Genomic DNA, 18,377 nt, shown 5'->3' with positions numbered 1-18,377 from the left:
GCATTACAAAAATGACTTGAAGTATACAGTGAGCAGGACTGCTAGGCAGTAAAAATAAATTTGACCAGAATTGTTAGAATGTTCAAATTTGAATTAGAACTATAATTAATAGTTTACAAATCAAGAAAGGTAAACCATTACTTGATATTCAATGCTGGTGATAAGATTAATATTTAAAACTGAAATGATTTTTCAGTGGTAGTAATGAGGTCAGCTTATGCCACATTAAAGGAAAGCATATTGCTACCTAATGTTTTTATGTTCAGTTTGACAGAAAATACATTTTCTTCAGTGAGTAAAATGTGAAGGTGATTTTAGCTATTGTTTTACCAAGTGTCTGATACTTACATTGGTTTATAATTTTATACATTTAATCTAAATGACATATTTCCTAAGATTACAGTTGTACTGAATATTTTCATGAGAGGTGCAAGTGGAATTAAATGTGAATTAATACAGAACAGAGTTCTTAATATTTATTTCTTATTAATGTTATTATTTTGGTTAAAGATGTTGCATAATAATAATAATACTACCTACAACTGACCCTTATCATGAACCAAGGTAGTGGTTTAAAATAAGGATTGCCCGTTTGTTCTTCTTTGTTATTACTTAATATTGTTTTTCTGGCCTACAGCGAAAATGATTGTGGGTATTCTAATAAAACCTGGGTAATATTACTAAATGCATCATTTTGCATTGTGTAAGGTCATTTGTAAGATTATTTGACTACTTAGCAAATAACAGTGGCTGTATAACCATTGATATCCACTCCTTTTAATGTAGTCTGTGGTTTATAGGAGCCTCATAATCTGTTACACGATGCTGCTGACAGGATCACTTTTTTTTTATCACTGCACGATCAATATTGGCCATGTTATACAAACATCTAGGCCATCTCCCACAAGCCATAGTTTAAAAGATAGTACCAGGCTAAGTTTTGAGCATCAGGTAGCCAATCATGGTGATGGCTGATGATAAGTGTTGAATTATAGATAACACTGCGTGATTGCAAATTTTATTCATATTGCAGATAGAGTAGCCATCTCTGAAGCTGACTGTAAGGAGTGGCAAGAATCGTGTAAGCAGGAGATGGCGAAAATGATGGTGATTCTAGACAAAAGTGAGGCAGAAATTTTGTTGTCATATATTTTATTTAGAAAACATTTAGTTTCAGGTAAAGTATGCAGCAGAGATGGCCCACCAGAGCTTAGTAGAGTTGTAGAAGCATCATGACTCAAACTTAATCAGAAATGGAGGAGGAAAGATACATTAATATAAGATGAAAGGCAGAAGACTTTCGAAACGTCGTCCTCTACATTTGTAGGTTTCTACAACAGGCAGTTGCTATCCATTTGAAACTTAGATTCATTATGAATTCTCTGCCTAAGCAACCTATCAAAGATGTTAATTAACACATTTTCAGCATTGTAGAGTGTGCAGAATGTTTGTCTCCAGAGCAAAACCATGATTGGCCTTACTTAACCATGGTATGATGATTACCATGTATCACATAGTGATCATACATGCAGTACCACTATCAATGACAACATTGTGGCAATAATATCAGGAGCAATAGCCATCCAATCTGCATGAAGCCAATCCAAAGGATGCCATTGTTTCCAGACAGAGAATCATACAGCAACTATGTATTTCATTAAATTAAACTGTTTGAAATGGGACAGTATTGCTATTATACACATTTTTCCTGATGGACATAAAAAAATGACTTAAAATTAGGAATAGGGATCTTTAAAAAATTACAGAAACAAGATAGGTAGCTTAAAGTGAAAATGTAATCTCAAAAAAGTAAATAAACAAGCTTAATGTTTGAGATATAGTATTGCTGTAAAACCATCTTTTCATAACAGATACAAAGCTTATGTTATCAGTGACTAAAACTTCTTTATTGTGATTAGCAATCGATGTGTTTGAAGGAAAACGAAGTTTAATAAACAAGATTACGACACTTATGATATACAACATTGTTTATTAACAAAAAGGGGACATGGATAAAAGTTTCGGAATTCTATCAGATTCCATCTTCAGTGTCTAAAGCAGAATACAATGAATTTACACAAGTCTTTGGACATTGCTAAAGTACAAATGCTAAAAATAATGATAATTAAACAAATAAAACACAAAACAGTAATCATGAGGAGAAACTGGTGGCCTTCAGCAGCTTGTTTTTCCATAATTGCTTTGGATACTTGCAGTCTTCTATGAACTAATTCCTGTTGTTACATCATTGGATGGTTTGAACAAACCTTCCATTCTTCTGAAATAAAGTTGGCAGGTAGTTGACACATGCAAGTTTCTAGACCTTTATACATGTTAAAACTAAGCTAGCATGTTTTTTTAAAGTTCCACCTTATAATATTTTACTAAAACTCTAACTTCTGGATTTTATCCTTTGAACAGTTTGAGCTTCTTTAAAGCAGAAACAACTAAACCTTTATACCTTTATTTAACCACAACTAAACCTTTATACCTTTATTTAAGCTTTTCCACAATGAGCATTGTCAGTGACAACTGACTACTTTGCCTTGTAAGTGCATTATTTTTGTTGTACGAAAAAGTTCCATCTTTAGGTTTTTAGTTGTTTCCTTCATTCCATTTAGTTACTAGACGAGTTACTGGAATAGGCATGGGTAGTGGAATTCCATGTTGATAGTTGTTTAGAATGGAACTAGAGCAGAAAAGTCACAAAAGATATAATTTTCAGACTTGATTCATTTGGTGCTTTTCCCCCTCCTCATTTCATAGTTAACTCATATTAATGCTATATTTATTTTTTGTGGCATTTCTGCAAAGGTTTTCCCATGAAACTGTATACCTATTATTGCAAGAATGCTTATTGTAATACCCAGGATGGATTCAACAAATGAGTAAGTCCTGAATTCTTTATGGAAAATTAACAATAGCTGGTAGTTCATAGCCATCATTCTTGCAAGGGTTTCATCAATTTTCTTTCTGTCTTGCAGGAGTTCTGGGTTAAATATTATCAATTCTAATGTTTGACTCTGTCACTATCAACACTGTTTGCTGTCTAGATCTGTTTTTCAATTTATGCTTTGGCCTATGTACTGCCAATTTTTGTATCCGTTAAAGTTAATTCTTCATCTGAGACTAAGACAAGCTTAAGCCTAACATCCACAGTTCTTCTTTGAGGTGTTTCTGGTGTTAGGTGTTTTGTCTTTAAATAACAATATAAAATTTTGTGGACCCACTTCTGTATGACAGTGTATTTCAACATCTGTCCCATTCAGCTTTGTGTGACATGGTTTAAAATTGTATTATTCATTTTCATTTGAAAGCTTTTGGAGTAGGGTATCTAAATACTAATAATGCACTGTACTATATAGGAAAACATTTATAAAATTTGTTGAAAATAAATCACATCAGTTAAGCTAACTAGATTTTCCTCACTTGGTGCAACTTGTAAAATGCAATTGGAACTCAGCTAGGGGAGGTAGTCCTAAAAAAAGTGCATTTTTGTGAATAATATTAGAGTGTAGTGTTGGAATGAATTTTAAAATGTTGTTTTCAATGTACACAGAAATTGCAAATATGTTTGTCATAAAATATTATTTAACCATGTGGCAGTGTGTTTGTATAGATATGTAGTAGAGAAGAACATACAATTGACCCCATTGTGGTTCTAGTGTTATACAGTAAGCATTATATACTTAGCTATACAGCAGCTGAAATTAATGTGATCAACAGAGGGATGAAATTTCATATACTTCTCTCGATAATTATGAAAAAATTAAAATACTCAATTGAAAAATAAGTTTGGTTTATCTAGTTACCTGGTTATTGAGGATCAGGAACATGCATTGTGAACACTGTTACAGCACTCTTCTTTTTCATTCTGATTCATCAAATGATTTGTTTAAAAAGAATGTCATTTGTGAACTACATACCACCACTTGAGTGATATGTCACTAAAGTTGCCCTGCATATAATTAATGGAATACTGTATATTCATTCAAAATGTGTCCAAAAGAAAATTAAATTCTGACAGAATAAGAACTTATTTTTGCATGGTTCTGTTAAGAATTGTTGGATCCTATAGGAAAGAATAAGTGTTTTTGTAACTTCTGAATGAGTTTTAGTTCCAACTCAGTAACAAAGTATATAGTAGGAGAATTATGCAGCAGATTCTAGTTAGTTAAACTTCAAATTATGAGTCATTTGTACACTTTTTTTTTAAGGATATTCTATTGTCTGTATTAGTTCCTTAAACTGTGTCCATATTTTCCTATCCCAGCTACCCACTAATATTTATAATAATTTAAAGGCAATTTGTGTGTGTTTTAGGTGATTTAGGAAGAGTATGAAATTTTGTAAAAATTTTTGCTTTCTGTTTGATAAAATATACATAAAAATAGCAAATCATGAATATATATTCTTTGAAACTCATTGTATACAATAGTTTGCTCATCATCAGATTATCTTCTGTGTGACACTGCTATTACTAGGTATAATTTAATTTTTCCAACATCTTGAAATTCTGTGTCTTGTAAAGATAAGTTATAAACAGTGTAATGTTCTTGTGATTTACACTCCTGAAGATGGCACATTGAGAAGCATTGAAACATCAAGTATATTCTCAAATAAAATTAATTTTGTTGCACAAATTAAAAAAAAGTTTGTTGTTTTTAATTGAATTTATGTATTAGTTTATCCAAATATTCCTTTTACTGAAGACTTGTTCTTGTGCCAAATGTTTTGAACATCTGTAGTTGCAGTAACAAAAGAACTGTCCTATTATGCCTCATGTCTGCATACATTTGGTCATTTCGTAAATGTTATAAACAAAAGTCCAAAGGTTATCTTTTTTAAGAACTGAGTATAGTAACCTTGTGTGTGTCTTGGTGCTAATTTGAGCAGAAGTCAGCAACAGAAAATTAGTATGAAACACGAAGTTAGCTGACTTTGAGCAGCTTGTGTTGCTTTGTATAAATATTATACTGTTCTGAATGTTCACATAACTTTATTAACCTTAACAACATGCAGAAATGCCTGATATTATAATAAAGTAGTTTTCCTTAACTATGTAGATGTCATTACATAACTAGATTTTACTGAGTTTATCTAAGGTACAGTGTGATGTATATAAATAAAGATCGAACAATGTAATAGAAAAGTGCGACATAGTCAGCAACAAATTACATTCATTGAATATATGTGTGATATATATTTTATTTTTTTTTCTCTTAAGTATTATCATTAACTACCCATTTTTGGAGAACAAAATTTCATCAGAGGCACATTGAGGACCACAAATTTTATTCAGGAAAATTTGACATCATACAAGATGTTTAAAACCATATTATACAAATAATGTTTACAGTGGCTTCATATAAGGATAACTTTGATATACTAGTTGAGAATCACAGGGCATATTTAACACTGTCAGTGACACATTTGAAACGTCTGGTGCCATGCCATCAAACAGTTTAGTGTTTGTACTGTCTTTATAATATTTTTTTTTACTATTATAAACAACCATTAAAGGATATGGCTTGTTTTTTTTGTATTTCAATGGATATAATTTGGTGATATAATATGTTAAATATTTAAATGAATGTGTACTACAGAAATTGAATAAATTCCATGATGCCACATCTGGCCAGGGCAATTTTGATGATTGTGGATCTTGAAAATAGCCTTTCAGCATAGTTTCCATTGCAAAAGGCTCCATCTTAAAGTTATCAAGACCAAAGCATAGAACTCCTCGTATCTTTTCCACAGAAACCCATGGGTGCTGCATCTGGCAACTTGACTACTATGTCTGTACATGGAATAATATGAATACCAGTTTCATTCTCTAGTTTCTGGAAGTATGTTACAGTTGAACAGATGGAGATTCTTCTTGATCATGTTTCATACTTTTGTCTGGGACACATTGGTGGCTTTTGCCACTGACCTTTGTTTTTGTATTCTTGCATCTTACAAGATACTGCAATTTGTTCATAAATGCTGAGATATGACATGTTGCAGACTTCTTTCTGGTTGGTCCTGGTGCCCCAAGTTGTTCCATACTCCTTTATTTTCCAATGCCATTAAGTACAAGGGATATCACCATCTTGTAAATTTTAAATCTCCAGTTTGAATACATCTTCATCATCAGAGTGTATGAATATTTTTATATCTTAAAGGACTATTACATATCCTTCCCAAGGTGATCAGTTTTTGGTAGCATCACACTACACATGAAAGGACAAACAATGTCAAAATGTAGTTCTTACACATGCTGTTCCACTGTGGTTGTCACTGGACATGCTGACTCGCATATTCAAAATCTCAACCATTAGTGTGTTCAAGGCAAATATTTTGTTTGTACTAACGTATTCTTAATGTTTTACATTTTTATTCATTTTTAAATTTTTCAAGCTGCTTAAGCAATAAAGCAAGAATATAAACATTTTGTTGTTTTAGTTAACTTTTATATCATCAAACTCTATCTGACTTTTTATTTAGTTATTTTTATTTTGGTACCCATATATGATTGAAATGTGTTTTTACCTGAACTTTTATTATGTGAATTCTGATTGGGTGGCAAAAATGCAGTAACGTTTTGCAAATGACACTGACCTTTTAATCACTGTTTTGCTTGACACTTGGGACACTGGTAATAAAAATATTGTTTGAGTTTCTTTTTGCAGTAAGAATATTGGCAAGTGCATTTTTCTTAACATTTCTTTATAGGATAATGGTAATAACATGGAAGAGAAATTTGATGCTACAGATTTTGATTTTGAAGCAACATCTTTTCCTCCACTTCCAGGATCTAAAGTAAGTAAATTTAATTTAACTTAAACAAAAGTAATAATCAAAAATATTAATTTTGCAAGCATAAAGAAACGATTACTAAAGATGATCTGCAAGTCTGACATACACCAGTATACAGACACTTGTAAAACTTAGAAGATAAAACATAATGGACTAGGCATGGCCTAGTGGTTAGCTTGTTTGACTGTGAATCCAAGAGTCCATGGTCATTGCCAAAAAATTATGTTGCTCACTTTGTGGCCTTGGGTACCTTATAAAAGTGATAGTCAGATTCCATTAAGTGGTTAGAGTAGCCAAAGAGTTGGCAGAGGGTTCTATTGTCTATCTGTTTGCCTTCACTCTAATCTCTTAGTTCAAAATTCAGGATGGCTAGTACAGTTAGCCCTTGTGTAGCTTTGTGAGAATATTTGAAACAACCAAGAAACATAATTATGTTGTATACATAGCTATTTTGTCTTGACATGTGTATTGAAATGTTAGCAAAAACATTTTCTTTTCCCTCTGTGTTTGATAATAGCCTTTAATGGTCCATTACACACTTAAACAAACCTAATAAAACTGTATCTCACCACTGTCTTCAAAATGTAAAACAATAAAACAATACTGCTCTTTTGCGCTACATGATCATGGAAATTACAGTTAAACATTACAAATCATGAATGCACTTGAAACAAATTCGTTAAGTATTTCATAGAAGTTGTGCTTCTGTTGCAGTATTAAAGTTACCAGAATAAACACCAACAAATTTTCACATATTGAATATTACATGGTCTTGCAGTATCAAACTATTTCATATTACAGTTACAAAAATATCACAATCTGTTGTATTTTGTTCTTCAGTAACAGTACTTAACTAAAAGTTGTTAGTAAGTATTTAATTTTTATGTGCTTGTATTGTATGTTCCTTATATTAAGCTCATTGATAGGCTGAAAGTTGTTTTATCTTTTTTTTACTCCTATCAAGACATACTGAGTATATCTTTTCTATTCAGATTATATAAATTAACTATGTCAAATAATTATATTACTGCACATATCGGGAAAATAATAGTTATGAAAGTAAATGACAATTAGTTTTAACTATTAATACATGCACTTGTGACAGAAAAATTTACTGAATTTTGTCAAAAATTATAGTTCAGCCATCTTGATGTCATGTGATTTCAGTAGAAAAATGCATATTTTTGAAGCGGAAACCTATCATTCCTTTAAGGTATCAGTTGAATAAGTAGAGATAATATCATTGAAAGTATTTGAAATGATTGTGACATGATGGTGAGTTTTATGTCAAGGATGAGAGTGAAGATAATGATGGCAATGTTGATGATGTTGGTTATGCTGAGGCAAAAGTATAACAAGATTCAACAGTCTGGAATCGAACAAAGATTAAGAAGATGAGAAACTGTAGAGAATGAACCTCAAAATAAGTGATAAAAGCTAGTACAAGAACCTTTAGTTGATCACTGGTTGGACGAAAGCAAAGTTGACACTCCAGACGTTGGTACTTTCAGTGGTACTGCTGGTATTCAAGTTCATACAACAGAATTTCAGCCACCTGATTATTTCAATTTGTTTATATATGAGGATTTTATCAATTATTTGGGAAGTAAAACAAACACTTATGGCCAGCATATTGTGAGTGAAAATAACCTGAGAAGGTCTTATATTAAAAAAATGTGGTCAAAATTCTGAATAATACCCATAAAAAATTTCAAACCATGAAGCTCATTTTTCTGTTTTCTGTTGGTTGTCAAAGATTGAAATGTATTTGTCACAATACTGCTGAACAAGCAATTTTGAACTGTTTTACTAACCATTGTTTTAAAATTTGTCATACAAAGCAGAGGTGTCATATTTGACATATTTTACATTAACTTGTATAGTAACTGCAAGTTATATTATTATAGTAATTTTCTGGGGGGTATGCCCCCAGACCCCTCTAGATTAAACTGCCTTCAGCAGCATACGAGCTGCTTTTATCAGCTCGTTATACTTTCAATCTGTCATTGTAAAATCTGCTTGTCTAGCCAAGCACCCCCTCTTGCACTACTGCAAGGTACCACTATTGTGAGTGAACTATGAACTACAGTTTTTGTTAGTAAATGGTGTAGAGGAACAATTCTCTAACATATACTATTAAATATCTGTTATTATTAGCCCCAAATAAAGATTTATCTACATTTTTACAAAACTGTAAATTAGCTCTGTGCATGGGTTACATAGTGTCAGAAGTGAAGGGTTAAGTCACTATGTAAAATGCACTTTCTAATTTTACATATGTTATTTATCATTAATGAAATGTTATGAGGTGGTAACAATTTGATTTTGATTGTTTACATGACAAAGCTTACTACCCTGCTTTATGAACTCATTCTTTCTGATGCTTCTGGAATTCTTTTAAAGTTTCATTTCTGTTTCACACTCGCCCACTTCCAGATGTTTACTTAATTCATGCTTGGGTTTTCAACAGAAAACATCAAGTTAGTAACAGATAACCATCTTGACATATTTAAGTTGGCAGTCATAAAGTAATAGTTTGAATAACATTGCCATATCTGCTCCTTCTATAAATGATCCAATAAGCTTTTTGTGGAAATGTTTCCACAGTCATTATTTCCAATCAGATTTATTTGAAACATAAGCTTCCTTTAATGGCTTTGAAATATCACAATATTCAAACCAATCTAAGGTGGGTATGGTTCTGATAATAAAAAAATAAATAAATAAAATCATAAAAAAGCACATTAGTGCTATTTGAGTTTCAAAATTATTTTTTCTAATTATGAATTGTAAATGTAGGCATTTCTATCAGCAGCAACTTGTAATTTTGTATTTGGTGATCCAGTGTTGTTATAATGAGTAAAAATTTGATTCAGTATTGCATCACCTTAGAAGATGTTGAATTTGGCTGGCTATATTCTCTTTCAGTATTTTAGTTTATAGGTCTTACCACAGTTTTTTTTTAAACTGGTTATGCAAAGCTAATCAACCAATTCATTATAACATCTTATTTCAAACAGTTGTGAAACTATCAAAAAGATGTAGAATGAAAGTAATATCAAGTATAAAATTATGAAACTATATACCTTTTTGAAAACAAAACTAATTTTCAACTGACATGATTTTATAAAAGTATTTTACGTTCTGCAAATGTAAAATGAGAAATGCCATTGGGGGAGGGGTCTTTACCTTTTAGCTGGTAAGAAACACATAATTGGAGTTTATTAGCAATTGTCAAAAGTTATAAAATAATAAATTTTAAATTATTTGATATTTTCAGCATGGTATTAAGCACTTGTTTTGGCTATTTAGTATTGTTTTTTACTTTAAGACTGATTTCTTGTGAATACATTACAATGTTCAGTGAATATACAAATATTGTTTGTATAAAACTAAACATTTTATAATGTTGTAGCCATGATTGAAATGTATGTATGTATTTTAAAATGGCAGTGGATATTTTCTTTCCTATATTTTGTTTGTATAGTAATATCACTAGACCATTGTTCATAATTGTCTTTAATTACTTAAAATAATCTCATTTGTATATAAAATATTAACAGTAAATGTTATTTAAAAGCATTTTTCTAACATGCTTCTGTGTTTCCTGGAATTTTCAAGAATTATCAGCAGTACTTGGGGTTAGTGTTGATTGTGTTGTAAATTCCACAGAAAAATGAACATTGTTTTTCCTACAGTGCAAGTATCTTTCAGAAAACATTGTTATGATTCACTTTTATAATACATTACAATATGAATATGACAAGCTATGAACAACAAACTATTGTATGTTAAAAACGTTTTATATGAACTTAAAATTTAATGTTCAAAAATATATACAAGAACAAGAGTTAATTCTAAAAACTACCATCAGAATGCTCCTGAAGAATTGGTACATTTATTTTAGGTATATAATAAAATTATTTAGGACTGTGTGCTTTCGCTGTTTTCATGTATATCTGAAATCTGAAAGTCTCAAGGAAATGTTTATCAATAGCTACTTTAAAATGTACAAGTTTTAAACTAGACCACCTGAATGGATAAAGCAAATATGTTTGTGGTAAAGTGGGTAGAGAAAACTAGCTTCCTCTATATTGACTAGCTGTAAGTAATTTAGCAACAGTCTAATAACAGAGGGAAAACTGTTAAATGGGTTTACATTAGTTACATAAATCTTTAAAGACTGTGAATTTATAAACAGATTAGTATTTAACTCTCACAAGTCATGAAGGATTATTTATAAAAAGCTATGATAGAATTATACTAACCAATCACTAGTATAAACTTTAAATTGAGATGGCTGGATGTAACTGTTCACCATTATAACTTCTAATTATCTATTTTAAGATAAAATACTTCACTAATGTAAATAACATCTATTTAACTACTTTGGAATAAGAACTAAAACTAAATTCAAGCCCAGTCTACCATTTAATTCACCACTCATTCACTTAGTTATACAGGAAATTTCAACCTTTATCAATAACCCTAGATAAAGGCAAATTGAAAGAACAAGACTAGGCTGTTTATAGAGAATATTATGTGTCTTGTGTTTTTAGTTGTATTTTACTCACCAAAGTGAACCTTTATATAGGATTTGAAGAACGTGGCATTAATGCTACTAATTTGTTCTTTTCTGAATTATCCAACAAACAACTATTTAAAATATGAAGCCCAATCTATCATTTGATTTACCACGTGTTAGGGGAATTCCACTCCTCATTAATAATAGTGTGTCTGATCTATACACTAGTCATTATTGTAATTAACAAATCACAAGTCAGCTAATTAAAGTCAAAAACAATTATACTGCTAAACAGTTCTATGTTATTATGTGTATGGAGGTTTTAGTTGTATTCTCATCACCCCAGTGAACCAATGTTCATACTGGTTTTGAAGAATAACTGTCATTGGTGCTACATATTTACTGTCTGCTGAATAAATCTAATGAATAAATTAGGAGCATCAATGAATTATAAGAAGCATAGTTTTATTTTTTAAACTTGCCCTTGTCCATAGGGTTACCTGGCTGTTTAGAATGGGACTTTACGTAATAGAGTAAGGATCATAATTACATTTGTTTTATTGTATAATATTTTTCGTACAGCCACTTGTATGAAAGTTCTTGCAGACTTTTAGCTAAGTGGTTACTTAAAAACAGCCAGCTTTCTAACAGATGAATACATTTTTATGTAATGTTAAATTCTGTGTAGCATAATCATGTTCACAGCTACATTTTTAAAATATTTATTTGTTGAAGCTGTTGTTCTGAAGAGCAAATAAAATATGTTACTTATATTTTGATGAAACTTGTTAGACGTTCAAAGATGAATTACTCTTCCTACAAAATTTTCTTTAAAATTAAATACTGTCAGTTTGTCACATGAAAAAACAACTGTAAAACCTGAGCATTTTTAAGTTTTTTTTTCTTAGGTGACAGGTCCATTTGACAAAAGTTCTAGGGTTTTATTGTATTTTATTCTTGTGCTTTTACTATCATCCCATTTTAAGTGCATTCCCTTTGTCCCCCAGTGGGACAGCAGTAAGTCTGGATTTACAGTGCTAAAATCAGGGGTTCCATTCCCCTCATAGACGTAGTAGATAGCTCAATGTGGCTTTGCTATAAAAAACAACATATGCATTCCCTTCTCATTGCTTAGGAATCTCCTACAGCTGAAAATAACATCTGTGAAAGCCATTTATCAACAAAGATGGGAGCTGTTGTGAAACCACCTATGCGTGACAACAAAACCCAGACTGAGCTGTCACCCCCGACTGAGAAAGTAAACACTAAAGATAGCTCTACTCTGACCAATGACCTTTTGCAAGAAGTTCCAACATCCCCAGTTTCACCAGAAGTGTAAGTTATGTTTTAATGACCAGTTTTAATAAAGGGTGTGTATAAGTTCTGGAAAAATCAAAAATGCTTCTAAATCTATAAATTCTAGGATTTGTAAGTCCTTGAAAAATAGTAATGTGGTGAAGAGTTTTGAAAAACTAAAATGCTTTCATCCCATAAACAATTCCTACTTTGGACAAGTATTTTAAATCCTGTCTTTTATGATAATCAACTTACTAACTAACCAGAGCAGAAAGTTAAAACTCACAAGACAGTTACAGCTATTTCATGTTAAATCTTGAAGATATAAGTAATTATTTAGTGCTAAAATTGTATTTGTTGCAATATGTGACTAACTCATCCAGGGTTGATTGCTCATCTAATGAAATGCAAGAGTAATATGGTAAAAAATATAAGTCTAGTCAAACATATGAACATGTTCTAATTTATTCCTATATTGCACAATCTGCTAGCCCACATATTTACAGGTGAGAAATCACCTGTAAATCTGTGACATCCTGCATGTGCAATGTTTTTTTGTTTTGTTTTTAAAAAGCTCTATAATATAGAAAGAGAAAGTCATAAACATATCTAAACAAGAACAGATTTTAATTGCAACATATGAATTGTTTACATAGATATCTTTTACATCAATACACTTTAGAAACTAAATATAATGGTTTTGTTTCTTTGTGGCACTATGTTTCAGAAGATGTGCATAATTACACAAAATTTGCTATTGGAAGATACAAGGATTTAAAAATTAAATGAGGCTTTAAAGCACAAAATAACTCACCCCTTAAAATAAGCTTATTTGTAAGTTTAACACATAGAAATATAAGCTAATGCTTTAAATGGCACCCATTAATAACAGTCAAATTGCACTTCTTATGTTGGGAAATAGATACATTTTACACTACAAGCAAAGAAAATTGATAACTGTAACTGATACACAAATTTCAATTTATAAGGTAATAAAAAGCTGTAAAAAAAGCTTTTATTTATTGCTGTGTTAAGGTTTAAGTAACCCAAGTTTCAGCCAACATTCTATGGTTGAAGTCTTGGTAAAACATGAGATCATGCCACTTCACCCTTCATCAAACTGTTTTTCCAAACTGTGAAATATTTGATTTGGAAAAAAATATTTGGGATATTACATGTGATTAGAGCTTGTCATACAAGGTAAAAAGTAATTCCTCTGTTGAATGTATATATATATTTTGAAAGAAACACAAGTATACATGCTTGGCTCATTTGAACAAATAAAGCAAAACTTCCCAACCAAAGTCCATAATCTTGTGATGCGTCAAAGGTGCCACATGTGGGTGTGCATTTTCGTGGAGAAGAACACCGTTCCGATTGAAGAGTGAATAGAATTTCTGAAGAATGGCTTTATCTAAACATTCCAGTTACTGACTATAGATCTCTGCATTGACAGTTTGCTGTGGATTGAGGAGTTCGAAATTAATTACTCCTTTGATGTCCCACCCAAATACAAAGCATCACTTTCTGTGGATGGAGTCTAGGTTTGGGGGTCGGAAGTGGTTTTTGTCTAGGACTGAGCCATTGTTTTTAGTGTTTAATATTCGCATAGAGAATTCATTTTTCATCACCGGTGACAATTCTGTCCAAAAATGGTTCACCCACATTACACGGCAGAAGAGACGAAGCAACCTACACATATTGGAAACAATGATAATCGGAGAGTTTGTGAGGCACCCAAACACCTTCTTTATGGAGTTTCCCATATTCCTTAGATGTTTATGTACTTTTTTGATGAGACACATGCAATTTCAGGGCCATTTCACGAGTGTATTGCCTTGGGTTAGACTCAACAAGCGTCTTCAAAGCATCAATATCAATTCCAACATGTTGGCCTCTGCCATCACAGTTTTTAAGGCTAAAGTCACCTCAGTGAAATTTGCTGAACCATCATTGACACCTATGAATGTTTAATACATTTCTATAAACTTCTTTGATATTCTTTGTGGCTACAGAAGCGTTGTTTCCCTTGTATTCAAACAGCATCACTTGCCAAATGCATGTCTTGTTGTGTGCCATCACTATGAGGGATTAGTGTATACTAAACTTTACATAGGCTATATAGGCTACACTAATGTGACTTGTAGGTGGCTTGTTTAACTATTATACTTAATGTATGTTTTTTGGAGGGTGGTTAATGAAAGTGTTCCAAAACATGACATTAATTTCTTGATGACCTAATATTTGGTATGCCTGTTCACTACAAGCCCATACTTTTGAATTTCAATTTTCAGTAATCTTTGAATGTAGAATTTGTTTTGATTTGTCTAAATTCCAAATATGTAACTCATTGTTTATTTAATTATCACATTTAATATATACGTACATAAGAAAAGATAAAATGATTGGTTACTGAGTTTCTAATCTCAAGATATGCAAAAGGAAGAACTGCATTAAAATCAGCAAGACCAAACCTGTGATGGGGAAAAAGACATTTTAATTATCTAAACAAGCCTTAACCACTACAATAAAAATACTGCATATATTAAAAACATCACTAGGGCACAGGCTGCAGTGTGGGATATAAGATATGCCCTGGGTGTTGGAGGTGATTATGGGAGCAAGACCAATGTAGCACTGGGGATATATTGTCTGCCAGCCTTATTGTCTATTTGCTAGTCTCGTGTGTTAAAGAAAGAAAACATAAAATAAGAAAGAAGAATAAGTAAGGAGAGCAAGATGTGAGTGCTCAAGACCACAACATCCCACATCTATATCACCCTTCACAGCCTCCAGACAGTTGTGCAAAGGTGACTGCTCTCCATTCATGTTTTTATGGATTTTTTTTAATAGTGCTATTTAAAACCTGACTCTCCCAAGGGCATTATTGGATAAATCAGGTCTGAATAAATAGATTCTATACCTAGCTAAGGAGAAATATATTGATATAAAGAAAATTGGTTTTAAAATCAATTACCAATAAAAGTCTCAATACAATAGTCATTAGTTTAAACTAATTTTCCACAAGTGTTTCAATCAGATTTGGCCTATAATAATACGGTAGTGTTTCTTGACACCACAAAGCACCAGACTGATATGTTAACTCAACCAAAACTTCAGTTTTATTTTTTTTCATAAAATTTTTTCTTCTCCTATCTGGTTTACCATTTTCCTGTTAATTTTAATGCAGGTTAGAAACACAAATGACTTGCTAGTATATACAAACAACTTGAGCAAAAAACCTAGAGGACCGAGTTTTCTGACATAAACAAAACAAGAAATGTAGCTGACCAAAGACGTTAGGGGGCATTTAAACAACACATAAATTGAAGTAAAAAGAAAATACAAGTAAAAACAAATGATAAAATGGATATAGATTTTGTATAATTTTGATATCCTTTGTCTTTTTCTCAGTAGATTGATTAAGCTGCATGATTAATTATAAATCAAATGCTAGTCAACCATGATGTAATTGTTGATTATTTTTGTTTGAAATGCCTTAAGTGCATTAAGTTCATACGTTTCAAAACATCAGTGTTTTAAGTTTGAGTTTTTTAATTTAGTAATTTTACCTTAAGTTTTGGAACTAATTATTTGTACGTGAAATGCAATGTTTTCAAAAAATGTTTGAATAAAAAGCATTTAGTTGTTAGAGTATTGGATCTTCACTCTTTAAATATATTTTTCAAGATATGCAGTTTCTCATGAATTTTAGGGAGGAGTCAGCTCACCAAGTAGTTGTAGATTTTTGTTCACAAGGTGTTCAAACAAGTGAAGTTGAAGATACTGGATGGAATGAAAATCTTGATGAAGAGACAATGAAAATAGCTGTGACTTGTTTAGCAAACGTCATTACAAGTGAGAGGACAGCTTCAGTTAATGCAAGCACAAGTTTTGAAAATGTAGCTTGTTTCATGACTTCTCCAACTGCTACAGTTATCAGTGATGTTAAAGTAAAAAGTTCTGTGACTTCTGTAAAACCAATTAGTGTACTTAAAAACTCTGATACTTCTGTTACTTCAATTGATACTGTTACCAATGATGTAGCTAGCCTTGTGACTCATCCTGTTACTCTAATTGACAGTATTATACCAAAAGATAAACATTCAGTTATTTCAGAAGTTGATAATTGTGAGAGTGTCACCAAAAATGCATCAAATATTATAACATCTTCTGACACTGCATTAGATATTGGTGTGTATGTATCAAGCCCTGTTACTATAGTTGCAGCAAAGCATTCTTCAAGCTCTTGCAGTTCAACTTCCAGTTCCTCCCCATCAAGTAGATGCCCTTCACCCAAGACTACTGATTATCAATCACATCCTCAGCAAAAGTTGAACTTGGATATACTAGATAATTCCTCTATATCCTCTACATCAAAGCTGCCAGATATTTCCCATCAAGATAACAAATATACCAAACGAGGCATAACGCAGCTTCCACAGGTGAGTTTCAAACACAACACTTTTGTTTCCTTCTTCACATTCTTTTCAGTGTGTAGTTCAGCCACAAATGTTATCACTAATGAAAATATCTGACTAATAATTCTAAGCATTCTAATTATTTTATGTTTTGGTTTTCTTTTATATTGAGTTGTGACATTATGTACTTCTAGTCAATTTGTTGGCAGAATTGGCTTTATAAGATACTTCTTAAATATGACCTATATATTAAGTTTACTTTTCTCATTAAAAGTTCCTAATATGTGCTTTGACAGAGACTTCAGTATTTTGATATCCACAGTGATATTATATAGAAAGTTTGTTGTATTGATGTTTTCAAGAATCTTTCTTTAATGGACAGTGCTTGGATCAGTTGAAGCATTTTTCCAGGTGGATGCTACCAAATTTCTCTTCTTCTTGTGTTCTCCTCTCTTTCTCTTTTTAAGAACATTAATTTGACTGCATGTACATTTGAAAGAGGTTGTATGTGTGTCTGTCTCATATACTTATATATTTGATTGTTGTACAAGAAATATGCATGCATACATAGCATACATATAAATGTGCTTATGAGCCTGATAAAGGGATGAAAAATAAACAATTTTGAGAATTGAAAGAAAACAACAAAAAACATTTTCAATATATAATAAGAGCTAACTATATATCCAGTAGCTGCAACTTTTAACGTAGTACTAGTAACCAAATTATAAAATTTTTATAAATTGCATACAAACTTTAGCCATTATCATTAAAACAGTGACTGATTTGTTTCTTAGTATTATAAACCTTAGAAGTAATATTTTTGTTTTTCAGCTTGATGTTAACAATATTTATTACATATACATGGATTCTTACTGATACATATTTAACGTGTAATCTTTTTTTTTACATTTAATATCCATATAAGTCTTGCAAGTTTTGTCATGAACCTATACTTAACCAATTGTTTTAGTATTCATGGAACACTGGATTTCAATAAATTTGACCTGTTTTCAAACATCTTTTACTTAATTGTATGATTGTCTTTGTAAATAATTCTCTAGGATCTTTAGTAAACATCAAATCTTTTGTACACAAAAAATCAAATTAATTTAAACAAGTATTTTTACTAAAGATTTTTCTCTGAATTTATGGATTTATTGTCTGACTTAGACTCTGACTGGTCTTATTGCAAGATATATTTCATACTACGATTAAAAATACTTTTTCATCTTACAGTTTTTAGTTTTCCTTTGTATAACATTCAGAACCTCATAAATGAATATCAACAGTTTTGTTTTCCAGTAAAACTGTTATATTTTATTGGTAATTTT

The 18,377-nt window shown here is 31.3% G+C and overlaps 1 protein-coding gene across 5 annotated transcripts in view; it reads left to right on the top strand.

Moving 5' to 3' along the window:
* Positions 1–18,377, top strand: part of LOC106458360 — a 142,917-nt gene that overhangs the window by 85,867 nt on the left and 38,673 nt on the right. For 4 of the 5 annotated variants that reach the window (XM_022384553.1, XM_022384549.1, XM_022384551.1 and 1 more), the window contains 3 exons: positions 6,718–6,804; positions 12,462–12,661; positions 16,338–17,067. In XM_022384553.1, the coding sequence (XP_022240261.1) occupies positions 6,718–6,804; positions 12,462–12,661; positions 16,338–17,067 (1,017 nt within the window). The remainder of the gene's footprint in view (positions 1–6,717; positions 6,805–12,461; positions 12,662–16,337; positions 17,068–18,377) is intronic. The other variant, XM_022384552.1, reaches the window with a different exon arrangement.

The sequence above is a fragment of the Limulus polyphemus genome, unplaced genomic scaffold (genome assembly GCF_000517525.1).
Source record: "Limulus polyphemus unplaced genomic scaffold, Limulus_polyphemus-2.1.2 Scaffold451, whole genome shotgun sequence".
NCBI classification, from domain to species: Eukaryota; Metazoa; Arthropoda; class Merostomata; order Xiphosura; family Limulidae; genus Limulus; species Limulus polyphemus.
This window is presented reverse-complemented; position numbering and strand designations above follow the sequence as displayed.